The 26878-nt window shown below is 44.1% G+C and overlaps 1 protein-coding gene across 1 annotated transcript; it reads right to left on the reverse strand.

Annotated features, from left to right (window-relative positions):
* Positions 1 to 1203: 1203 nt before the first annotated feature.
* On the reverse strand, positions 1204 to 26878 carry LOC311244115 (serine hydroxymethyltransferase, mitochondrial-like; the record flags this gene model as incomplete). Its single annotated transcript, XM_084333526.1, has 7 exons — positions 1204 to 1347; positions 2130 to 2252; positions 4348 to 4429; positions 5055 to 5255; positions 12115 to 12194; positions 16811 to 16961; positions 26853 to 26878. 7 exons carry the CDS (start codon positions 26876 to 26878, stop codon positions 1204 to 1206), a joined length of 807 nt encoding a protein of 268 aa, XP_084189652.1.

The raw sequence follows: 26878 nt of genomic DNA on the forward strand, positions 1-26878 counted from the left end.
GTGCAGTAGTGATGCCAAGCAGAGCCCCTAACGGAACAGAACTCACTTTGTTTAGTTGAAACGTGGTCCAGGAGGGCTTGATCAAGTGTATATGTCCACTGTCCCACAGTCCCAGACTGTTAGTTGATGTATATCCACTGTCCAGACTGCATCCAGCTAGCCAAATAGCTTCTTGTTAGCCAGGTTAGGCACCACAACACAACAGCATCGAACAGCCTGCAAACTACCTGGCGTTCTATCGCCCTGCTCTAAGACAAACTCTAAACTTAACCAACTTTGAAAGAGTGCCTAAGCTTAACCATCAAAAGAACTTGCCGTCATGCTCTAAGACAAACTCTAACCTTAACCAACTTCAAAGAGTAACTAAGCTTAACCAGTGTAGAAACTGACGTCGGCCAATCAGAGAGCGTCTCCGAGAAATGCGGCTAGAGTGTCTCCGAGAAATGCGGCTACGGAAAGTATAGACGCTGCTTGCTTAGATGATATAGATCGCTTGAAAACGCGCCCGGCTTCCATCATATTACATCATATTTCAACGCACAGTGCGTTACGTGCGTTGACCTATTTGATTGACTTCGAGGATACAGCGATGAAACCAGTGCACGCCCTGCTGTGCGCGATATGGCTCGCCCCGGCCTGAGAGGTAGTTACTAGTGACTTCACTTCCTGTGAATGAAAAACTATTATTTATATTTGATATATTAACGTTATATTGTGCATTGGAAACACAAACATACTTAAAATGAGTAAATATTATTCATTTTAAACATGTTTATTTTATTTTATTTCTAGGGCTCTAAAAAAATATATATATATATATATATATATTTTCTTCTTCTTCTCTCTTTTAACCAGGGAGGGCGGCGCTCTAGCGCCCACTATCGGCCGGCCGCCACTGAGCGGTACATGTATTCGTCCCGTGACTTCACAGCTCTGATGTCACAGTGGAACTAGGTGGAACTAAGTATAACTTGTACTACTGTCTGTTCAAAATAAATGAAAAGAAACCTAGCCTTATACATTATACATTTGGGATCTTTGTAACTGTACCGAACTCGTACCAAACCGTGACCCCAAAACCGAGGGAACGTACCGAACCGTGTCTTCAGTATACCATTACACCCCTATTGTACTGATATAGTACAACCCCCCCCCCCCCCCCCCCAGAACATTTCCACAAAGCATAAAGCTTTGGTGTGTGTGTTACCTGGCTCCACGCAGGGACTTGTGGGTAGTCGTGGTGACCAGGTCAGAATAGTGAAAAGGAGAGGGCACAGCCCCTGTTGCCACCAGACCACTGATGTGAGCCATGTCAGCCAGGAGGTAGGCATTCAGCTCCACACACAGCTACAATACAAATACACATTAGTCTATGATATAAGGAAGAATAAAATAGAACGGGACAGAATAGAAATTAACATAATATGATTGAATAGAACAGAACAGAATATAATCAAATTTAATTTAATTTAATTGAACTGAACATAACTGAATATACTAGGGTAGAATAGAGTAGAATAGAATAGAACAGAACAGAACAGAACAGAACAGAACAGAACAGAACAGAACAGAACAGAACAGAACAGAATAGAATAGCATTGCATTGAATTTAATTTAATTTAATTTAATTTAACTGAACATAACTGAATATACTAGAACAGAACAGAACAGAACAGAACAGAGCAGAGCAGAGCAGAACAGAACAGAACAGAACAGAACAGAACAGAACAGAACCGAACAGAACAGAACAGAACAGAACAGAACAGAGCAGAACAGAGCAGAACAGAACAGGACAGAGCAGAACAGAACAGAACAGAACAGAACAGAACAGAACAGAACAGAACAGAACAGAACAGAACAGAGCAGAGCAGAACAGAACAGAACAGAACAGAACAGAACAGAACAGAACAGAACAGAACAGAACAGAACAGAACAGAACAGAACAGAACAGAATATGGGGTAGTGACCATATAATTCGAATCTGTATTAAATTCTATGGTAGTGAGACAGTTGGACATATATATTCTATTCTATTCTATTCTACAGTATATCTGCCAGATAGTATAGAATAAAATAGCATAGAATAGAATTGAATAGACGTGCTTTGCACAACAAAGCACGTCCTGTACCTTCTTCATGCGAGCGTAGTCAAGGAGGCGGGCGTACGCACTGGTCCCAGCGATGATGAGTTTGGGCCTGAAGAGGCGGGCCGTCTTCTCCAGCTGGTCGTAGTCTATCAGACCCGTCTTGGGCTGCGAGACGAGGAGAGCACACTGTTAACCCTTTCACTACCACACTACAGACGGTTAACCTTTCACTACCACACTACAGACGGTTAACCTTTCACTACCACACTACAGAAGGTTAACCCTTTCACTACCACACTACAGAAGGTTAACCCTTTCACTACCACACCACAGACGGTTAACCTTTCACTACCACACTACATACGGTTAACCCTTTTACTACCACACCACAGCCGGTTAACCCTTTCACTAACACACTACGGATGGTTAACCCTTTCACCACCACACTACGGATGGTTAACCCTTTCACTACCACACTACATACGGTTAACCCTTTCACTACCACACTACATACGGTTAACCCTTTCACTACCACACCACATACGGTTAACCCTTTCACTAACACACTATGGATGGTTAACCCTTTCACCACCACATTACGGATGGTTAACCCTTTCACTACCACACTACGGATGGTTAACCCTTTCGCCACCACACTACGGATGGTTAACCCTTTCACTACCACACTACGGACTGTTAACCCTTTCACGGTTAACCTCATAGTGTGGCCGTGAAAGGGTTAACCATTAATAGATTCTTATTTTTAGTTTGTTTGTTTTTCTGTTTGTTTGTTTGTTTGTTTGTGCTGCTACTGTTGCTGTGTTCTTGTGTCCGTTCAGAATTTTTTTATATTCTTGTTTGTATCTTGTTTATTGTCTTGATATTTATTATTATTATTATTATTTTATTATTATTATTATTATTATTATTATTATTATTATTATTATTATTATTATTATTATTATTATTATTATTATTATTATTATTATTATTATTATTATTATTATTATTATTATTATTATTATTATTATTATTATTATTATTATTATTATTATTATTATTATTATTATTATTATTATTATTATTATTATTATTATAGGGGAGAACGGGGGACGTTGTCACACGGGTAGGTTGTCACATTTATTATATTTCACCACCAGAGGGTCCTGTCTCCCATATTTTGGTATTTAAATGTCCAGAATTGGGGTCAGAGTTCACCTACATTGTCATCTTTGGAGTGAAACAGCTGAACTTGAGGTGAGAGGACTTTTTGTGTTTTTGATGTCCATTTGTAAATATTCCACTCCTCAGTATTTTTCTTCTAGGCTTTTACACAATTGGTTTATAATGAAACAATTATTACCCTTAAAAGGTGTGAAGGGATAGCTATAGTTTAGATTGTTGTTAGCTAGCTAACTAGTTGTTAGATGGCTGTTAGCCTTGATGCTATCAAGACATTCCGGTTGGGGTTGGTTGTCACATGTTGTGTAGGCTATTATTGTTAGGCCGATTTATTGTGTTCTTATTTTGTTATATAGGATGGCCTAAAGATGTGTTTCCTGTTTATGTTCATGTTAAGATGCATTAAGTTATGTATTTGTCAACTTGTCAATGCAATTAAACTTTCAAATTTAGTTCTGCCTTCTTGTCTCTTTTAAGATTTTTCCCATTAGAACACATGGTGACAACCAACCCCATATTGTGTGACAACCATCCCCATGATGGGGTTGGTTGTCACAATGTGTCAGAGTGTCTTTGATAGGTGATTAACTCTTTGTTACAATACGTTGGAAAATGAGAGGGATACACATTTCAAGCCAACATCTTAAGCTTCAATTTAATGTAGGAATGACTATTGAAAGATGTTTTGATGATGAGCAATTCACACTAGAGTAAAAAGTGTGACAACTATCCCCGTTCTCCCCTACATGTACAAATATGAATACAAATACAAATAATCTATGTTTTAATATTAAATAATCTATATGGTATCACCCAGTAAGTAAGTATCAGTAAGTACAGTAAGTACGCATTTCAGTGTTTTTAAACTGCATTGCTGACTTTAAAACATGTAACAAACAGACTTGAATTTGAACAATGAACTTGGGAAGGACCAGGAGAGGAATAAATAAAAAAAAAAAAAAAACCTGTATACAGATTCAGTTTCACAGTATTATGTTCCATTCATTTCCATTCCATTCATTTCTTATGGAAAATTAAACAAAAAGACAGAATCTTTTGAATCTTTTAGAATACTCACATCCAGTTTGTAAGGCATAGATTCAAAGTAAATGGAGGTGGCTGAGATCCTCTTGGTGTCAGTCATGTAGCCATGTGTTAGGCTGAAATGTAAAATTAAACATTTAACTTAGTTTGTAGCAGGGGTGTCATGGCAAGGCAAGGTGGCAATTACATACGTGTGACTCTTCCTCTCTCTCTCTCTCTCTCTCTCTCTCTCTCTCTCTCTCTCTCTCTCTCTCCTCCCTCCCTCCCCCCCCTCTCTCTCTCTCTCTCTCTCTCTCTCTCTCTCTCTCTCTCTCTCTCTCTCTCTCTCTCTCTCTCTCTCTCACACCTAAAATTCTTGTGTGCATCCACTATTCTCAACCTAATGAAGCAGAAATTCAACATTGAATAATCTTAAAGAAAATGCTTAAAATAACAATATCTTTATTATTCCTCATATCAAGCCAGTTTTATTCTGTCGAATCTCAAGAGTCACTTAACCGTCTCATTGAGAAAAAAGAATACGTAGAAGTCACACAAATTAAATAACACCACCACCAGTTATTTTAATTCAGACTCTCTGAGGGTCCTCCTCCACCTCAGAGCCCTGGGTAGTTATTTTAGTCCCTCTGGTCCCACAGCTCAGGGCCCTGGGTAGTAGTCCAAACCCTCTGAGGGCCATCCCACAGCTCGGGCCCTGGGTAGTTCCTACCACTGTTCCCCCCACTTCTATGCCCCACTCACTGGCCCCCGTCGGGCAGGTCCAGGCCCATGATGCGATCGTGAGGCTTCAGGATCGCGGTGTAGGCGGCAAAGTTAGCCGGAGAGCCGGAGTACGGCTGGACGTTCACCCCCCACAGAGCGGGGTCCAGGCTGAAGGCAGCGAGGGCCCGTTTCTGACACAGTAACTCAATCTGGTCCACTACCTCAGCGCCACCATAGTACCTGAGAGAGAGGGGGGGGGGGGGGAGAGAAAGAGAAAGATGGTGGGAGAGAGAGAGGGGGAGAGGTGAGGGGAGAGAGAGAAGGAGAGAGAGGGGGGAGGGGGAGAGAGAGAGAAGTAGACGAGAGTGAGAAAAAGCACAGTGAGAGGGGGGGGGGGGGGGGGGGGGGGCAGAGAGAGAGCTACGGACTTTCTGAAATGGCCATTGCCTATCGCTCTCACTATTGAGTGATAGTGATAGATTACTTCAATAAAGGAATATCTTATCTTATCTTATCTTATCTTTTTTTTTATCCACTTTTTCAATTTTGCTCTCATCCCAATTTTCATATCGTCCAATTCAACCCTCCCCTGTCTTCGAACGTTGTTTCTTGCCTCCCACAAGCCGGCTGCAATGTGGACTAAGTCATACATAGCACGAGTCTCCTCCGATACTCGAGGTAACAGCCGTCGCATCTTTTCACCTGCGCGGCTCGATCTTTCAGCGTCGGGGGTCTGGGCTTTGGAGGGGCCCCGCCCCCGTCGCTTCTTGATTCTACTGCGCAGGCGCACCAACCGACCTGTAGGAGTCGCTGTCCGATCCCCGATCCCCACCCTTCAGTTTCCCTCCCCGTAATACGGCCAATGTGTATTAGTGTGGACGACCAGCTAAACTGAAAGCAATGTGGAGAGCGGAGCCTAGTCTCCAGCATTCGTTGCGAGCGCCTTGCCCACTGTGCCACGTAGACGCCTTATCTTATCTTATCTTATCTTCACTTTGTTGAAAAGGGTTCTGTACGTATTATCACATTTATTTTTGGTTACTTAATATTATGCAGCATTCTAGCACATATACACATCAAGCTATCACATCATGTGAAATCAAACACAGGCCTACAGCCATCCTAGCTGTTAAATACTATATTCGGTTGCCCTCTGGCCATAACTAACACAACCACTAATGGGAATTATCCAATAAGACTGTGTGACACTGGGTGGAAGAGAGGGGGATGGAGAAAGAAGAGGGGGAGAGAGAGAGAGAGAGAGAGAGAGAGAGAGAGAGAGAGAGAGGGGATAGGGGGAGAGAGAGAAGGGTAGGGGGGAGAGAGAGAAGGGTAGGGGGGGGGGGGCAGGGAGAGAGAAAGAAGAAGAGAAAGGGAGATAGATAGATAGATAGATAGATAGATAGATAGATAGATAGATAGATAGATAGATAGATAGCCACAGTATTGTATTGTGAGTTACTTATATCGTCCCACCCCAACAAACTTTACAATTTGGTCTGTAACTTTTGAACCGTAACTCTCCATCCACTTAAACCACCCCCCAATTGTGTGCCATGTGGCCAGATGGTGGCGCTATAACAACAAACTTTAAACATAATTTATTTCGAGAACGTTCATCCGATTGGCTTCAAGCTATGTGGGTGTTGAGGACCCAAGGGAGTTGGGGGGACTTTTTAAAGCAACATCCTGATTCTCACACAGTAAATAAAGCACCTGGGAGCTGCCAAGAGCAACTGGCGTAGTTTGAACTCTCACCGGTTTAAATAAAGGTTTGAAATGTAATAATAGAGAACAATCATTTACCACATAATCGCCATTTCAATCATTTAATCAGAACAAAAAGCATCAGGATAAAAAAAGGGAGGGAGGGAGGGAGGGAGGGAGGGAGGGAGGGAGGGAGGGAGAGAGAGCAAACTTTCTGAAATGGCCGTTGTCTATCGCTATCACTATTGAGTGCTATTCTATGGTCCTTTTATATTCAAATGTGTAACTTTTACAACAGGCTACTTCACTTTGTTGAAAAGGGTTCTGTATTATCACATTTATTTTTGGTTACTTAATATTATGCAGCATTCTAGCACATACACGTCAAGCTATCACATCATATAGAATCAGACACAGGCCTACAGCCATCCTAGCTGTTAAATACTATATTCGGTTGCCCTCTGGCCATGACTAACACCTAAACACACTCAATAAATGGAACTATCCAAAAAGGCTGTGGCAGATTCCCACTGGGTTCATCTTCCACTGGGTCCTGTTACTAGGACCCAGTGTTAGTAGTACCCGAGTCCAAAGTCAATAAAATCCCTTTGAAACAGTGACCGCTGTGTCATTTATGTTTAATGTAGATCTTTTTTTTTTTTAATGTCAGCTCTTTGACTGCCAGAGTGGAGTGGACTCAACATTGATTGACTTGGATTCGGACTAGGGTAATGGGGGTAGAATAAGTACTTCATTACTTCATTCTTAGTTACTTTCCACTACTAGTCTGTTACCTCTGTCCTGGGTCTCCCCCTGACTACTAGTCTGTTACCTCTGTCCTGGGTCTCCCTCTGACTACTAGTCTGTTACCTCGGCCCCGGGTCTCCCCCTGACTACTAGTCTGTTACCTCTGTCCTGGGTCTCCCCCTGACTACTAGTCTGTTACCTCTGTCCTGGGTCTCCCCCTGACTACTAGTCTGTTACCTCTGTCCTGGGTCTCCCCCTGACTACTAGTCTGTTACCTCTGTCCCGGGTCTCCCTCTGACTACTAGTCTGTTACCTCTGCCCTGGGTCTCCCCCTGACTACTAGTCTGTTACCTCTGCCCCGGGTCTCCCTCTGACTACTAGTCTGTTACCTCTGTCCTGGGTCTCCCCCTGACTACTAGTCTGTTACCTCTGCCCCGGGTCTCCCTCTGACTACTAGTCTGTTACCTCTGTCCTGGGTCTCCCTCTGACTACTAGTCTGTTACCTCTGTCCTGGGTCTCCCCCTGACTACTAGTCTGTTACCTCTGTCCTGGGTCTCCCTCTGACTACTAGTCTGTTACCTCTGCCCTGGGTCTCCCTCTGACTACTAGTCTGTTACCTCTGTCCTGGGTCTCCCTCTGACTACTAGTCTGTTACCTCTGTCCTGGGTCTCCCTCTGACTACTAGTCTGTTACCTCTGTCCTGGGTCTCCCCCTGACTACTAGTCTGTTACCTCTGCCCCGGGTCTCCCTCTGACTACTAGTCTGTTACCTCTGCCCTGGGTCTCCCTCTGACTACTAGTCTGTTACCTCTGCCCTGGGTCTCCCCCTGACTACTAGTCTGTTACCTCTGCCTCGGGTCTCCCCCTGACTACTAGTCTGTTACCTCTGTCCCGGGTCTCCCTCTGACTACTAGTCTGTTACCTCTGTCCTGGGTCTCCCTCTGACTACTAGTCTGTTACCTCTGCCCTGGGTCTCCCTCTGACTACTAGTCTGTTACCTCTGTCCTGGGTCTCCCCCTGACTACTAGTCTGTTACCTCTGTCCTGGGTCTCCCCCTGACTACTAGTCTGTTACCTCTGTCCTGGGTCTCCCCCTGACTACTAGTCTGTTACCTCTGCCCCGGGTCTCCCTCTGACTACTAGTTTGTTACCTCTGCCCCGGGTCTCCCCCTGACTACTAGTCTGTTACCTCTGCCCTGGGTCTCCCTCTGACTACTAGTCTGTTACCTCTGCCCCGGGTCTCCCCCTGACTACTAGTCTGTTACCTCTGTCCTGGGTCTCCCTCTGACTACTAGTCTGTTACCTCTGCCCCGGGTCTCCCTCTGACTACTAGTCTGTTACCTCTGTCCTGGGTCTCCCCCTGACTACTAGTCTGTTACCTCTGTCCTGGGTCTCCCTCTGACTACTAGTCTGTTACCTCTGCCCCGGGTCTCCCCCTGACTACTAGTCTGTTACCTCTGTCCTGGGTCTCCCCCTGACTACTAGTCTGTTACCTCTGTCCCGGGTCTCCCCCTGACTACTAGTCTGTTACCTCTGCCCCGGGTCTCCCCCTGACTACTAGTCTGTTACCTCTGTCCTGGGTCTCCCCCTGACTACTAGTCTGTTACCTCTGTCCCGGGTCTCCCCCTGACTACTAGTCTGTTACCTCTGCCCCGGGTCTCCCCCTGACTACTAGTCTGTTACCTCTGTCCTGGGTCTCCCCCTGACTACTAGTCTGTTACCTCTGTCCTGGGTCTCCCTCTGACTACTAGTCTGTTACCTCTGCTCCGGGTCTCCCCCTGACTACTAGTCTGTTACCTCTGTCCTGGGTCTCCCCCTGACTACTAGTCTGTTACCTCTGTCCTGGGTCTCCCCCTGACTACTAGTCTGTTACCTCTGTCCCGGGTCTCCCTCTGACTACTAGTCTGTTACCTCTGCCCTGGGTCTCCCCCTGACTACTAGTCTGTTACCTCTGCCCCGGGTCTCCCTCTGACTACTAGTCTGTTACCTCTGCCCCGGGTCTCCCTCTGACTACTAGTCTGTTACCTCTGTCCTGGGTCTCCCTCTGACTACTAGTCTGTTACCTCTGTCCTGGGTCTCCCCCTGACTACTAGTCTGTTACCTCTGCCCTGGGTCTCCCTCTGACTACTAGTCTGTTACCTCTGTCCTGGGTCTCCCTCTGACTACTAGTCTGTTACCTCTGTCCTGGGTCTCCCTCTGACTACTAGTCTGTTACCTCTGTCCTGGGTCTCCCTCTGACTACTAGTCTGTTACCTCTGTCCTGGGTCTCCCCCTGACTACTAGTCTGTTACCTCTGCCCCGGGTCTCCCTCTGACTACTAGTCTGTTACCTCTGCCCTGGGTCTCCCTCTGACTACTAGTCTGTTACCTCTGCCCTGGGTCTCCCCCTGACTACTAGTCTGTTACCTCTGTCCTGGGTCTCCCTCTGACTACTAGTCTGTTACCTCTGCCCTGGGTCTCCCTCTGACTACTAGTCTGTTACCTCTGTCCTGGGTCTCCCCCTGACTACTAGTCTGTTACCTCTGTCCTGGGTCTCCCCCTGACTACTAGTCTGTTACCTCTGTCCTGGGTCTCCCCCTGACTACTAGTCTGTTACCTCTGCCCCGGGTCTCCCTCTGACTACTAGTTTGTTACCTCTGCCCTGGGTCTCCCCCTGACTACTAGTCTGTTACCTCTGCCCCGGGTCTCCCCCTGACTACTAGTCTGTTACCTCTGTCCTGGGTCTCCCCCTGACTACTAGTCTGTTACCTCTGCCCCGGGTCTCCCCCTGACTACTAGTCTGTTACCTCTGTCCTGGGTCTCCCCCTGACTACTAGTCTGTTACCTCTGTCCTGGGTCTCCCTCTGACTACTAGTCTGTTACCTCTGTCCCGGGTCTCCCCCTGACTACTAGTCTGTTACCTCTGTCCCGGGTCTCCCCCTGACTACTAGTCTGTTACCTCTGTCCCGGGTCTCCCCCTGACTACTAGTCTGTTACCTCTGTCCTGGGTCTCCCCCTGACTACTAGTCTGTTACCTCTGTCCTGGGTCTCCCCCTGACTACTAGTCTGTTACCTCTGCCCCGGGTCTCCCCCTGACTACTAGTCTGTTACCTCTGTCCTGGGTCTCCCCCTGACTACTAGTCTGTTACCTCTGTCCTGGGTCTCCCCCTGACTACTAGTCTGTTACCTCTGTCCTGGGTCTCCCTCTGACTACTAGTCTGTTACCTCTGTCCTGGGTCTCCCTCTGACTACTAGTCTGTTACCTCTGTCCCGGGTCTCCCTCTGACTACTAGTCTGTTACCTCTGTCCCGGGTCTCCCCCTGACTACTAGTCTGTTACCTCTGCCCCGGGTCTCCCCCTGACTACTAGTCTGTTACCTCTGTCCCGGGTCTCCCCCTGACTACTAGTCTGTTACCTCTGCCCCGGGTCTCCCCCTGACTACTAGTCTGTTACCTCTGTCCTGGGTATCCCTCTGACTACTAGTCTGTTACCTCTGCCCTGGGTATCCCTCTGACTACTAGTCTGTTACCTCTGTCCCGGGTCTCCCCCTGACTACTAGTCTGTTACCTCTGTCCTGGGTCTCCCCCTGACTACTAGTCTGTTACCTCTGTCCTGGGTCTCCCTCTGACTACTAGTCTGTTACCTCTGCCCCGGGTCTCCCTCTGACTACTAGTCTGTTACCTCTGCCCCGGGTCTCCCCCTGACTACTAGTCTGTTACCTCTGTCCTGGGTCTCCCTCTGACTACTAGTCTGTTACCTCTGTCCTGGGTCTCCCTCTGACTACTAGTCTGTTACCTCTGTCCCGGGTCTCCCTCTGACTACTAGTCTGTTACCTCTGTCCCGGGTCTCCCCCTGACTACTAGTCTGTTACCTCTGTCCTGGGTCTCCCCCTGACTACTAGTCTGTTACCTCTGTCCTGGGTCTCCCTCTGACTACTAGTCTGTTACCTCTGTCCTGGGTCTCCCCCTGACTACTAGTCTGTTACCTCTGCCCTGGGTCTCCCCCTGACTACTAGTCTGTTACCTCTGCCCCGGGTCTCCCCCTGACTACTAGTCTGTTACCTCTGCCCCGGGTCTCCCCCTGACTACTAGTCTGTTACCTCTGTCCTGGGTCTCCCCCTGACTACTAGTCTGTTACCTCTGCCCCGGGTCTCCCCCTGACTACTAGTCTGTTACCTCTGCCCCGGGTCTCCCTCTGACTACTAGTCTGTTACCTCTGCCCCGGGTCTCCCCCTGACTACTAGTCTGTTACCTCTGCCCTGGGTCTCCCCCTGACTACTAGTCTGTTACCTCTGTCCTGGGTCTCCCCCTGACTACTAGTCTGTTACCTCTGCCCCGGGTCTCCCCCTGACTACTAGTCTGTTACCTCTGCCCCGGGTCTCCCCCTGACTACTAGTCTGTTACCTCTGCCCCGGGTCTCCCCCTGACTACTAGTCTGTTACCTCTGCCCTGGGTCTCCCCCTGACTACTAGTCTGTTACCTCTGCCCCGGGTCTCCCTCTGACTACTAGTCTGTTACCTCTGTCCTGGGTCTCCCCCTGACTACTAGTCTGTTACCTCTGTCCTGGGTCTCCCTCTGACTACTAGTCTGTTACCTCTGTCCTGGGTATCCCTCTGACTACTAGTCTGTTACCTCTGCCCCGGGTCTCCCTCTGACTACTAGTCTGTTACCTCTGCCCCGGGTATCCCTCTGAGTACTTGTTGTTGAGACAGGAACCCTGCGCCTCCAGAGCAGCCCGACTGCAGAAGTTCTGACAAAACAGACATGCAATAGTTTCAGAGTCCTGAGTCTTATACAGTACTAAAATAGAATAGAATAGAAATACTTTATTCATTCCGAGGGAAATTTGGCACTACAAATCGCTGACAGTAAACAGTAAACATTTAAACATTTAGGGAGACAAAACAAGTCACGAATGAAGAATAAAATAAGCCTAAGTATAAAAATACCCAGCTCCGGGATATACATTTCCTATGTTATGTTTATACAGTCTAATATAAAATATACAGTAAAATATACAGAAGTCTACAATAAGTGTACAGTAAGTGTAATATTGAATATTGTAAAATATACAGTAAAATATACAGAAGTCTACAGTAAGTGTAATATTGAATATCGTAAAATATACAGTAAAATATACAGAAGTCTACAGTAAGTGTAATATTGAACAGTGTTGTTTTAAAAGTAAAAGTCCAGGAAGATGGTAACTGTCACTCTGTGCTCAGTGATGCAGTGAGGCACAGTGATGCATTGTAAAGTCTGATGGCTGTCGGAATGAATTGAATCTGTCTAAAATAGATTAGATGTCATTGGAGGACATTGGACCAGAGGCGGAGCTAGGGGGTGGCTACCTGGGCTCAAGCCCCGGATGTATTCTGAAAAGCCCCGAATCTATTTAAAAAAAAATAAAAAAAATGATTTTTTTTTTTTTTTTTTTTTTTTTTTTTTTTACAATTCATCATTGTTACATGAAAATATGTTTGCACCAGATTTAGCAGAAGCTAATTTCCATCTGTGGTCTATCCAGCTGCTAACTGTATTTGAGTGAGTTAAGTCTTGGTGTTATGGTAGACTCAGACCTAAGCTTTAAATCACAATCAACAAGTTGACAAACACTTAATTCTTCCACCTTAGAAACATAGCTAAAGTACGGCCATTTATAAATCAAAAGGACGCTGAAAACCAGATCCATGCCTTTATCTCAAGCCAACTCGACTACTGTAATGCACTCCTTACCGGCCTCCCGAAAAAATACGATGATAACTATTTTATTGCAATGCACTATTGCATTATTTTATTCTATTTTACTAACTATTTTATTGCACTGCACTATTTTACTTTGTATCAGTGAATCATAGACGCCTGGCCATAAGAGCATTCGCAGCATCTCTGCTCTCCCACTATTGAACTTGGGGGAGCAAAGGTATGATCTTGCTCCACCACTTTTTGATTATATGAAAAATATGATATATCCCCCCCCCAATATATAAATCTAACCATAACTACGTTATGGTTAACTGAGTTTTATAGTGAAAAGAGCAGCTTTATTGGTCAAGATTGAAGGCTCTATATTGCAGGAAATTGCATGTACAGGTTCATTAAATTAAAAAAAAATCTGTCGTGGAGGGGGTCGTGCCTGACCGCCTCCAAACCACCCCTTACCTGCCCCACAAAAAAAAAAAAAATTAAAAAAAAAAAAAAAAAAAAAAAGGGGGGCCCATCTGGGCTAAGCCCCGGATCTCCTACAATCCTAAATCCGCCCCTGCATTGGACCTTTGTGTTTTACGTTATAAGTTACATCACTGGAAGACATAATTTCTTTCATATTCATATCCCTTCAGTGAAGTGGCCCTTTAAAATGTTAACGTTATAATCTGAATTTAAAGCAGATGTGTATATCAGTATGTGGCATAAAACTGTAATTCTCTACAGAATGATTTTGCTTATGGAATGTGCAAATTGAGAGGTGCTTTTGTGGAGCTGTGCATTGTCATGAACAGCACAAATACAAATAAAAGTTAAAAACTATAATAATAAATGAAAAAGTTTAAAATGAAAAAAAAAACTAAGAAACTGAGTTGAATGTAAAGGAGTCTATTGTGATGAAGTGCAGACCAATAACCAATAACTAGCTAATTTAAGTTAATTTGCTATTCCATATACTAGTTTTTAGTAATTTCACAAGTCACGTTTTTTGGGGCATATATCAATCAAACTGCAGTTCGGTTTGTTTTGATCAAGTAAAAATTACTCACAAAATACAGGTATCTAATCTAAATTGTTTTATTTCAAATTAAAAGTCGCTTTTTTGGGGCTTTTTCTAGACGTTTTCGCTACGCTATGTTACCTGAATACGTTTCAGTTTTTACGTCACGCTAACATTTTACCTTTAACAATGACTTTGAACCGGATTTTGTGCCATGTTTTCGCTACACTACCTTTCAACCTAACTTTCAACTTTTCTCTTCTTGGCTCTGCCCTGAAGACATCAACTCACGTCATGCGGAAATTTTTTTTGTGAACAAAGCAAAAACAATCTTAAAAGATTTGCAGTTTGCGTTCAGGCAGCACAGTTCCCAGTAGCCGCCATATTAGTCACCTGACCTGAATGCTGTGCTCTGATTCGCTAGTGAAAGGATTCATACGGCTCTGTAACACAGCATTGGTGTTTGATGGTTTCTGCTGCTAAATGTGAACTTGCGATGCGTTTTGCAATGGAAAACATTCAACGGCTATGTCTTAGCAGTAACTCACGACAACTCATTTGTTCATTTTGATGGCGTTTATAGGTTTTTGCAAATGAGGAGGAGAATATGGAGGATTATTCTCTCTAACGCTGAGACCCTGTGCGGTTTACCAGAGTCAAGAGAGAGGCAGAGAGGAAGATGGGAATGCAGAGGGGATTGAAAATGTAAATCTATCATCCTCTCTCTCTCTCGCTGTGCATTTTTTCACTCTTGATCTACTTCTCTCCCTCTTTCTCTCTCTCTATCCCTACCTTCTTTCACCTGTCTCTCACCCTCGTTCCTTCTTTCTTATACCTCTCCAGTCTCTACTTCTCTCCGATCTCTCTCTGTCTCTCTCACTCTCTCTAGTCTCTCTCCCATCTCTCTCACTCTCCCATCTCTCTCTCTTTCCCCCATCTCTCTCACTCTCTCTATCTCTCTAGTCTCTCTCTTTTTCTCTCTCCCATCTCTCTCTCACTCTCTCTAGTCTCTCTCTTTTTCTCTCTCTCTCTCTTTCCCCCATCTCTCTCGGGTCTCTCTCTTTCTTTCCTCTAACCACTGCCCCCCCCCCACACACACACCAGCTATCTGTCCCTCCCTCCAGCTATCTATCCCTCCATCCGTCTATCTGTCCCTCCCACCATCTATCTGTCCCTCCCTCCATCTATCTGTCCCTCCCTCCAGCTATCTGTCCCTCCCTCCAGCTATATGTCCCTCCCTCCATCTATCTGTCCCTCCCTCCAGCTATATGTCCCTCCCTCCATCTATCTGTCCCTCCCTCCATCTATCTGTCCCTCCCTCCAGCTATCTGTCCCTCCCTCCATCTATCTGTCCCGCCTCCCTCCATCTATCTGTCCCTCCCTCCAGCTATCTGTCCCTCCCTCCATCTAGCTGTCCCTCCCTCCAGCTATCTGTCCCTCCCTCCATCTATCTGTCCCTCCCTCCATCTATCTGTCCCTCCCTCCATCTATCTGTCCCTCCCTCCATCTATCTGTCCCTCCCTCCAGCTATCTGTCCCTCCCTCCATCTATCTGTCCCTCCCTCCAGCTATCTGTCCCTCCCTCCATCTATCTGTCCCTCCCTCCATCTATCTGTCCCTCCCTCCATCTATCTGTCCCTCCCTCCAGCTATCTGTCCCTCCCTCCATCTATCTGTCCCTCCCTCCATCTATCTGTCCCAGTGTGACACTATAAACTCTTTCTTCTCTCTGTCTTTGCTGTGACGGCTTCCCCCTCTGCCATCACCCTTCCTCCCACCGCACTGTCTCCACTTAGAAGAGCAGATCAATGGCTGAAATAAATGGGAGAATCTAATGGGGGCATTTGACTGGAAAAAAAAGAAAAGAGAGAGAAAGAGAGGAGATAGAGAGAGAGAGAGAGAGAGAGAGAGGGGGGGGTCTCTGTAGGGAACCGCCGTGATTGACAGCAGATGCGCAAGTAGGTGAAACTCTTTCAGATCTGGAGTGACTGATAGCGCTGCAGAACCATAAACGTGCTGAAAATAAAAGTCTCTGTTCACCCCCCCCCCCCCCCCCCAATCCTCTGCTTAGATGAATCCTGTGACTTTTGAGGGAATGCACAAGGGAGAAATCTGGGAGGACTCTTTGAAGCAACCGATAAAAAAAAATCTAGAAACTAAGAGGTGAAGATCTCTAGCCGTTGAGTTTTATCACGTGGAGGCAGTTCAGCTGGTGTTTTTTTCCCTCCCCCCTCTCGATTTTCGTCTCAATGTCACGCTACTCTCTGTGTCTCAATTAAACTCACTCTTTCTCTCTCTCTCCCAAACTTTGTCTCTTATCTCTCACTCAATCACTCTCAGTCACTCTCACATTCTCTCTGAGTCATGCATTCCCTCTCTCGCACACACTCACTATTTATTCATTCATTCAATCGTTCAGACAGACAGACAGACAGACAGACAGACAGACAGACAGACAGACAGACAGACAGACAGACAGACAGACAGACAGACAGACAGACAGACAGACAGACAGACAGACAGACAGACAGACAGACAGACAGACAGGCAGACAGACAGACACACACACGCACACACACAAAAATCTCCCCTCTCCCTGCACACCTCTTCTCTCTTCAATCTCTCCCCCCCCCCCTCTCTCTCTCTCACTGAAACCACATACCTCTGAAGCGATGAGCTCCAGTCCTCGACATTGTCTGTCCTTCTCCTGTCGTAGCAGACTCCACATCTCTGGGTCGTCCGTGGCCAGGCTCTCCTGCCCGGTCCACTGGCCAGCGCTGGCCGCTCCTCGTCTCCCAGCATAACCTGGCACCCTGGAGCAGAGGGGCTGGGGGGGGGGGGGGGGGGGGGTGCACTATGTCTTTATTAGTATAACAGTTAAGGAATCACAGACGGATCTACTCAACAACAATATTACTGGTGGGCTGTTCTCCTGGTGGAAAGATTGGTTATAAAACAATGTAAGTGTCATGCCCTTGAGTCGCCAGTGGCACATTTTGGTGAGTGAGTGAGTGAGTGAGTGAGTGAGTGAGTGAGTGAGCGAGCGAGCGAGTGAGTGTGTGAGTGAGTGAGTGAGTGAGTGAGTGAGTGAGTGAGTGAGTGTGTGAGTGTGTGAGTGAGTGAGTGAGTGAGTGAGTGAGTGAGTGAGTGAGCGAGTGAGCGAGTGAGTGAGTGAGTGAGTGAGTGAGTGAGTGAGTGTGTGAGTGAGTATAATGTGAGTGAGTGAGTGAGTATAATGTCAGTGAGTGAGTGAGTGACTATGACTATATCTAAAAAAAGGATTAAAAAAAAATAAAAAAATAAAAACTTGTTTTGCGTTCAAGTAATTTGTATCCAAGATTGCTCCGTTTGGTTAAATGCATTTCATGTCGACGCCATCAGATACTAATGCCACCACATCTACATCTACCTCACTATAATACTTGTATAAGTGCAATATGACAGATGGTGGGACATGTGCAATAATGCAATAATGGTATTCTCTCATGTGCAATATTTTCCGCCCATGTGCAATATTGATTTTTCTACTGTGATGTTTTGCAATGCTTTTTTATTTATTTTTTTTAAAACCTTTTTTGTTCTTGTGAATAAGTGCATCTGTAGCAGAGGGTATGTGTGGGTACATGAATGTGTGGTGTGTCAGTGAGTATGGTACAACTAATGTATGTATGGTAGTGTGTCTATGGGTACATCATGAATGTGTTGTGTGGTAGAGTGTGTATGTAGGTATCGTTCTTTTAGGTGCTGCACAAACTAATTTAGTTGTACTGTATTGTGCAATGACAATAAAGCTTTCTACTTCTACTATACTAATGTTTCTTCAGAATTTCTAAGCAAACCACAAAATGGGAGGTATTGAAAGGGCAAACAAGTGTGCTGTTCAATGGAGCCAGTACAAAAGAAAACACTGTGCCCTTGAAAGCATTACAACGTAGGCCAGACTAATAATGGGGAGAGTTATCAGGTTTGCTGAGGGCCAGAGTGTGGCTGCATGATAGTTGTGCAATGCATGTTACTTTGGCCTCACTGTCAGATAAGTGCTCTAGAGAAACAGCCTGTGAGCTACTAGATAAACTAGTATTGTATGTGTCATTACCAGTGTAGGTTGCCTTGGTCATAATATGAATGGTATTTAGTTTGAATTAGGTACTAAGAAAAAAGACAAACTGAATAGCTTCTTTGAAAAAGGAAAACAACAAAGAAGCTCTGATGGTGAACCCAGTGAAGGTTATCTGAGGTCAAAGGCTTGACCTATAGATTGCACGCAAAGCCTCGTAACAAAACTCAAAACGGCCCTTATCACAGTGTAGCTGCATTGGGGCGAACATTCTCCTGATACGAACTGTGTGCACAGCGTTTGAATTTCATGCAAATTCGATAGAATTAAATTAAATCAAACTGTCTCGACTTACAAAGTGCAATGTTAATAATATAAACAATATAAACAATAGCTATATAAACAAACAGGTATACTCACCCGCAGGATTTGCTGTAGTGATAGGGAGAGCATGGTCAGGACGGCTGGTGACTGAGCCGGGGGAAAACGTTTCAAGGTGCAGGTGGATCAGGATTGGACAGCAGCCAGAGACATGCCCACCACATCTTTCAATGATTGAAAGGGCGACTATTAGACTATGGACTACAGTGACGTTCGCCTAACTTAGGGTTGAGACCCAAAACAGAGGAAAATGCACAACAATTCTATGAAATGTGAATTCGTTTTCAAAATTAAAAAAAGATCGTTCTCTGTTAGATATATATCAGTTTCAGTCTTATGTTGGAAAGAAATGAGACTTCTCAGGTCCAGTTCAGTACCTCTCCCCTGTCCAGTTCAGCACCACGGACAGCGATGTTGCCCCTACCACACCTTGTTTGGTAGTTATTACGAGTGCAGTAGCCACTGCTAACCCAAGTAAAGGTAAACAAACTTAACCCACTAATATACTAAGCTGGCCCAAAGCAGTTAAAGATCACCTCCACACATGTTTTTAACACTTTAAACATTTTGTATATTGAATAACAATTGGTTTGGTATGGTAATAAACTACTGAAAATGTCTTAGCAGCATCCCTACACCTTTGCCCTCATTGAGAATGTAAGGATCTATGAAAGCCCCTCCCCCTTCCCCGCTCACGCCCCTCCCCCCAAGCCCCTTCCCCACTCACGTCCAAGCCAGTTAACTTTCTCTTTTTCAACCTAAATGGTTTCACTTCTTAGCTTACACAATGTTGTTATAATTAGGATTTGCAGACATGTTTTTGTGCTGTATATATATACAGATATATATGTATAGTCAAAGTCAAGCCTACAAGAGGAGTTACACATTAATATGTGGAAGGAAATATCTTTCTGCTAGCCATGTCATGGGGACTTTAAACTCAGTTTACTTTCATTTAAATGTAAGGTGATTTTGTGGGGATGATACTACCAGCCCCAAGAGAAGAGGCTGCGTGTCTCTCTTGCTCTTTTTTCCTCTCTCTTGGCCCCCCCCCCTCTCTTCATCTCTCTCTGTACGTTCTGTATATTCCCATATAACTAACCATTATACATCATTTGTCAGTAGCCATACTATAAAAATGATAAGAACTAACTGGATTGTTTTATGATGATGATAGTTCACTTCATTAGCTAGCTATATTAGAAGATTTTATAATCTAGAATAATTACGTCTGCCAATAGGCCACTGCCAATCTGTGTGTGTGTTTGTGTGACTAATGTGGTGGTGACAAGTGACAGTGGTGGTCGGGGTTAGTGTTTAGTTAATTGTGTTTGTTTAGTTTGTTGTGGTCTTTATTAGTAATAGATGTTATGGAAATTCATTACATATTTTTATAGGTTCGGGTCCTGGGGAGACATCAAATTTCTCTTTTGGGTCTGGACATTTGGGAATCCCTGGACTACAGGGGCTCAGGAGGTAGAGCAGTTGTCTGGTAATCAGAAGGTTCCCGGTTCGATTCCCGCTCCTCACGGGCAGCGGGTTGAGGTGTCCTTGAGCAAGACACTTAACCCCTAACTGCTGGTTGCCTCCACCATCGGTGTATGAATGGGTGAATGTGAGGCACGAGTTGGATAAAAGCACTTATATAAATGCAGTCCATTTACAGTATAAAGCATTTGTTTCATGTTGTATGTTTTTTAATGTTTTTGTTACGCCTCATGAAGAACAATCATATCTAACTGTTTTGACAAGTAGCACCTTGATTACAATACCAAAGGAAGTTATACATGGCAGTGTACTACTTGAATAAATGAATGGATAAATACACATATATAAAATACAAAATGTTGTATGTATACAGTAGTTTTCGTCATCCATCGCTGCACATAATTTACAATTCAACGAGCGTGGCGTATCATAGGCATACAGTGAATCCAATTAAAGCTTTGTTCCACAATATTTTTGCTGTCAGAGAATGAAAGTTTCAAATGATCATAAATCAAGAACACGTGTCTTGTAGGGACACTGATGAAGGTATAGGATACAATGAGCAGTGTATAACATTGAAAGGTATTTTTGACACGTGGGTTCCGAGTCATTCTTGCCTTGATACAAAAATCTCTGTGCCGTTTTTTTTTGTTATCTCTGCAAAAACTCTATTCAACAGCAATATTTTGTATGCACTGTTCTCCTGGTGTAAAATGGCTTATTAACTATGTAAGAAGGACACAAAGTGTAATAGATGTGAAGGAAAGTGTCATGCTTGTGAGCCGCCACTAGGGGCACAGTGGCAAATTGTGAGTGTGTGTGTGCTCACCATAGCTCGCCAACAAAAAGGCTGTGGTGGATAAAACCTGCCACATAGGTTGACAGTAGGCCATGGCCGTGACTCCTGGAATATTACCCCAATCGACCTGATGGGGGCACTATAATTAAAGGTCAAAATCTTGCATTTTTAAATGTCATAACTCCTACGCCGTACGTCCAATTTACACAAAACTTCCATCTATACTCGCTCTGAAAATTGCCTCAAGGACGCACCTGCTGTTTGGATTTTCCGCCATTTCAATTTCTTTCTTTTAATTCTTTGACATCTCCTCCTAAAACTGTATTATTATGGCATTCCGCCTGGCGGAGATTTGCGCTCCACTGAGTGCACCTTTCTAGTCAAATGTTTACTGTTACTGAAAGATTCTGTAGTTCTTCTTTGCCGATTCACCGCTGCCTTTGGCTTCAAGTATATCTGAAAATGTGTAGAGCAACTTAAAAGAAAAAAAATAACTTTCATGGAAACTTTCTCCCCAGGCTCCTCAAGGCCGTTCCTACCGCCGCCTCTACTGCCTCCATGAAGCCTGACGCTGCTGTGCTCTGTGCTTTGTGCCGGTTATCGGACTATACTCAAATCAACTCGAAATGGATCTAATCAGTGGATTGCATATTTTCGTCAAGGAAGCAGAATAAGGCTAACCCTCTCTGCCTCTGCGACATTTCAATCGGGCTACCAACTTGAAGTCGTGGACATTTGGATTATCGAAGCTTTTGGGATTGCAAATTTAAATCAACGTGACTGGGGAAATATTGCCAGTCAGTCAGCCAAAACAAATTCCTGGACGATTCCAAGGTCGAACTGAGAGCTGCTGGAGTCGAAGGCCCTCTTGGAGATAAGAGTGGCATGCGGCCCCCCCACACCCAGCCCCCTCCTACGTGTATGGCGCAGCGCCTCACGTTGGTGATGGCAGCTAACTCGTATGCATGCTGGAGGGGGGAGCCAAGGCTGTCTCGAGTGTCATGTTTAAATGTGCTATATAAATAAATTTGATTGATTGATTGATTGATTGACAGATAGATAGATAGATAGATGAACTTGAACTTTCATTTCCAGTCAAAAACATCAAGAGTCACTCAAATCACTGAGAATGACCAAGTTTTAACAGAAGCAATATAGAACAGTGCTTTAAAGGGGACATGTTATGTATCTTTTCAACTGTTTTATATGACTTCCTTGAATCTGTGGAACATGTTTGACATTGGGCGCCATGGGTTATATCCATCAATATACCCAGTCTGCCACCGTTGAAAGCCTATGGAGATGTTAATAATAATAATAGATTCAATTTGTACCGCACTTTATATTCGCGAGAATCTCAGAGTGCTACAGGAGATATAGACAAAAAGTTAAATGAATAAAACAATTAAAATGAATAAAAACAATTAAAAAGACTAACAACCAGTGAAATGGAAGAACATAACAGTAAAATAAAATAAAAATAATAATAAAATGAATAGAAGTAAAAATAAAAGTAAAAGAAAAATTCAGGCAAAAGCCTTGTTAAAAAGAAATGTTTCCATTAGACAGACCAATTGAACACCACAGATACCACAAATTCTTCTACTCAAGAGAGACATCGAGAGGTTTTGTTTCAGAATTTTATCATCAATTACTAACGTCCTCGTATGAAACCCTCCAACTTGACTCTGTCTGGAGGAGGGATATACCAGACCTGGAAAATGACTTTGATTGGCAAGGAGCCTGGGCAAATGTCCGACTTACATCAAGGAACCCGGATCATCAACAAATCAATCTTAACTATATTCACAGGACATACTTGACTCCTATAAGACTGTGCCGAATGGGGCTCAAACAAGATTCCAAATGCACCCAATGTACAAATGGGGACGAAGGGACATTTATGCACATGTATTGGGACTGCTCACCAGTTAAGGCATTCTGGAAAGATGTGACCCAACAAATATCAAAACTCGTATCTTGGAATATACCTGTACACCCCTCGGTATTGCTGTTGAATGATGTTTTTGAGTTTGCAGTGAATCCACAGCTAAAGAGATTGGTTTTATCGGGTATCACAGTAGCCAAAAAGCTGATCGCATCACGCTGGTTTCAACCGGAAAAAATGTGCCGTAAAGTTTGGTTTCTTACATATCTCGATGTAATTTACCATGAAATATCTACAGCAAGAATTCTGGGTCTCAATGAATCCAAAATGTCAATGTGGTTAGAAGTGGTGGAGAGAATAAAAGCTAGCTTATAATGGTAGTGTCTGGTTAGGTGCGAGGGATAGTGGAGGTACTTCTCAAGGTGGGGTCCAGGAGGGGGGGGTTCGAGCTGAGCATATGTATGTAGGTTTTTTTTTTTAGATAACAGGTATTATGGGTATATCTTATATAAAACAACTAACCAAAAGGTGATCACATTGGATGTGCCCTGACAATTAATGCTTGTATATCTTATCGTGTGTTGTCATGTTTGTTTATATGTTTGTTTAAAAAAGAATAAAAAAATAAAATACAAAAAAAATAAATGTTTACCTTCTTTGCAGGGCTATAACTTTTTTAATTGTATTGCTATATTGACATTACTATGGCCCATTCAACATCGATTATCTATTGTTCAGGATGTGGGAACGTTATATTTTTTCATTCATACATTGTTGTGTTAATACCGTCTAGAATATAAGTATGTTTTTAGACAGTATAGCAGTAATTCCAAAAACGAGAGTTATAGGCCCTGACGCATATGATAGATTATCGATTGGCGTTTCTTTCCTATACACGCTATATTAAAAAATTCAAATGTATATGATCGGTATACATTATGCTTCATCATGCATGAAGGAAAGGGGGTGGGCGTTTATAATTCCTTGATCGTCAGTAACGGCTTTATGGGTTGATACGTTGATCAGATGGTTTGCAGTGAAATTAATAAACAATCGGGCTGAAAATAACGTTAGTGTCCTCTTACCGTTCGCCGATGAGACTGGAGGAGAAAGATCCCAATAATTTGACGCCGATCTCCTACATCCATTTCCGGTTTGTATGGCGCAATAAACGCCGAAAACATATAGATTTTTGCATTATGGAAGCGATCCAAATGTTTATCTGGAGTCCCGTAAAAAGATGTGACTGCCAGAGGGATTTCCTCGACGCACCGATCGGCACTTCCGGTTTTGGCGAGAGTGTAACTCGCCCGACCATCCACCAGGCGGCGGTATTGAGGCGTTGCAATCTCATACAGGGTCCCGCTGGAGTCCGGAGGTTGGCTGGATGAATTATGAATGCCATGGCAAAAAAAAATTATATTGATCCCAAAAACGACATAAGTCGTTCTTGGAGTTCAACGCATGGCGGGCAAAAACGGTGTAACTCGTTCTTGGCGCAGGATGTGTGGGTTTTCTTTTAGCAAAGAAACTAAATCTAAATCAAATCATTTATTTTTTGCAACACCCTTTATTTCCCTTGTATTAAACATGCTGGGTTTAATATGCATGCACCCAAGATTAAAAGACGTTTATAAACTGGGCAGCACATTAAGGATGCAGTGTTCCTGGCTCCAGAAAGCACAGGTAATTGATTAATTAAAGCGAATGTGTGACAACATCAAGGACAATAATTTCGACCACTTTATTTAGGTTTGTTAATCTGAAGACTTTGAACACTAGCCGAAAGGAGGATCTACAGTATGTAATTTCCTCCAGCGCCTAAATAACATTATAACATATAGTTAACATATAGTGCCTTGGTGATTTCATACCTGGTTGCATTGTTTTAATGATTGCCTCTAGGAATGGAATGTAACACATTTCATTCACAAGTTTTGCGTGAATGTATCTCTGAGGAGGACATATTTGAAGACACCTGGCAACCTGAGCTATTGTTATGCAAAGAAGCCAGGTGGGTACTTGGCGAGTTGGCGCATCAGTCGAGTTGGCGCATTCCTGTGTGCACGCTCGTGCACATCCGTGCATGTGTGTGCGCATGCTTCTGCTCACAGAGCCGGTTGCTCGGCGTGCAACCCCGTCCCATGACCAACGCACCCCTGTATATATATATTATATAATAAATAACAGACGGCCGAATCAATGCGAAGATGTGGCGAAACCCATTTTACGCAATATGTAAGCCTTAAGGTCCCCCTTATCATTGGAAAGCCACACTCATTGGCTACAACCCTGTGCAAAGACTTTCGAGATCGCCAAATGATTGACGAAGCTAGAGCTCCGGGAGTTGGGGGTGGTAATGTGTACTTTTGCGTACTTTGGGGCACGCCTCACATATCGGCATGTAACTCGAGAACCGCTGAACGGATTTTGTCACCTGAAAGGGCAATCGACAGGCAACAAATAGGGCTTTAATTACATCTATATATTGTATTAAAAGAAATGCACACCCGAGCCACTAGAGGTCGGCAAAAAATCGTCCACATGTGGGCCCTTGGATGTTAAGAGGTTAATGTTTTAAAAAAAAGGAAATATGTAGCCAAGAGTAAAGACCATAACCCTATCAAAAACAGTAGTCAAAGTGTATATTTTCATTTTTACCGATGTTTTATACGATTTATCAGAAATACGAATTTATCTAAAAATGCTAATTATCATAAAAACCGCAAGGAAATGACTAAATCCAGATTCAACCCTGCCATTGGAAAGAGGAGCATTTTCCCTATCCATAGATGTATGATTTGGCCATAATAAGGTCAAGTTCAAGGTCAAATATGAATTTATAATTAAAATCGATTATCATTCATTACTGTATCTACAAATCCTTCTGTTTAATCATCTTCCTGCGGTTCATTTGCTTAGATTTATTTACACATGATCTCAATAAGGTGGTGAATGAGCTCAGTGAGCATTTTCTTGTGCCCCGCAGATTTAACATGATCAAAGATGCAAAAATCATAAATCATAATTCATATTCTCCTTTTCTTCATTACAATTTACTCAGCCTAGTAACAGACACAATATTTCTGACACTGGAAATACATACCCCCAGGTCCCTAGATGTTCCTATAGATACCAAGAACATGCAAATTGACCTTGCAGAAGTGGAGCAATCTTCCATTTACTTAGGCATGTACCTTTAGGCGAAAACGGTCTACAGATTAACAGGTTAAAATGTATAATCTTGAAAAGAAATGCAACACCACAAAACAACATAAATGTCAGCTAGTAAAACCTTTAGGCACATCCAAGTCAGCGCTACCAGAAATAGCAACGCTCCGTGGATACTCCAAAGTCATTTTGACACAGTCGAGCGTCTGAATTCCACACATCTGTGGTATTGACTTGACACATCTGCCCGAGGCTCTACTAAAATTAGATGTCGGTTCATGGCGTCGCCTTGTTTTATGGAATAACTCATAAACCACTATGCACTGCACATGCAGGTGTTGCTATCTCATTCATGAGAGGAGTTTTAAATGGCAGCGATGCCTTGTGTTACTTGTCATTAGAGTTCGAGGAGGCATGTGGTAGTCTGCACCCTCCCCAGATGGACAGTAGGGCAAGCGTGCGGGAAGGGAATTGGCTGACTAAATTGGGGGATGGGAGAAAATGAGGTGCGGCTGGGTCTAAGCACTCGCCTACCACCGCAGAGACTCTGGGATCTAATCCAGCTGTCAGCGGTACCTCGAGCTTGGTCAGTCATCCCTACTAACGCAATTGGCAGTGTTAGCGGGTGGGAACTGGGAAGCCGGATGGGGTATGTGTCCTGGTCGTTGTAAAATGCGACTCCTACTGGTCGGTCGGAGCACCTGTTCAGCAGGTAGGGGATCTGGGGGAAATAGCGTGAACCTCCCATGCAGGGGCGTAATTATGGGGGGGGACACAGGGGACATGTCCCCTGCATGTTTTCAGAAGGCAGTTATTGTCCCCTGCACTTTTTTACCGCCCAAAACAATGTTACACGATAATAAACGGCGACGCGGCACTATAGGACCACACGGAATACGGCTGCTTGTTCCATCTCTGACCTCAGGTCTCTGACGACCTGAGCCAT

The sequence above is a fragment of the Notolepis coatsorum genome (genome assembly GCF_963971535.1).
Source record: "Notolepis coatsorum genome assembly, chromosome: 17".
Taxonomy (NCBI): domain Eukaryota; kingdom Metazoa; phylum Chordata; class Actinopteri; order Aulopiformes; family Paralepididae; genus Notolepis; species Notolepis coatsorum.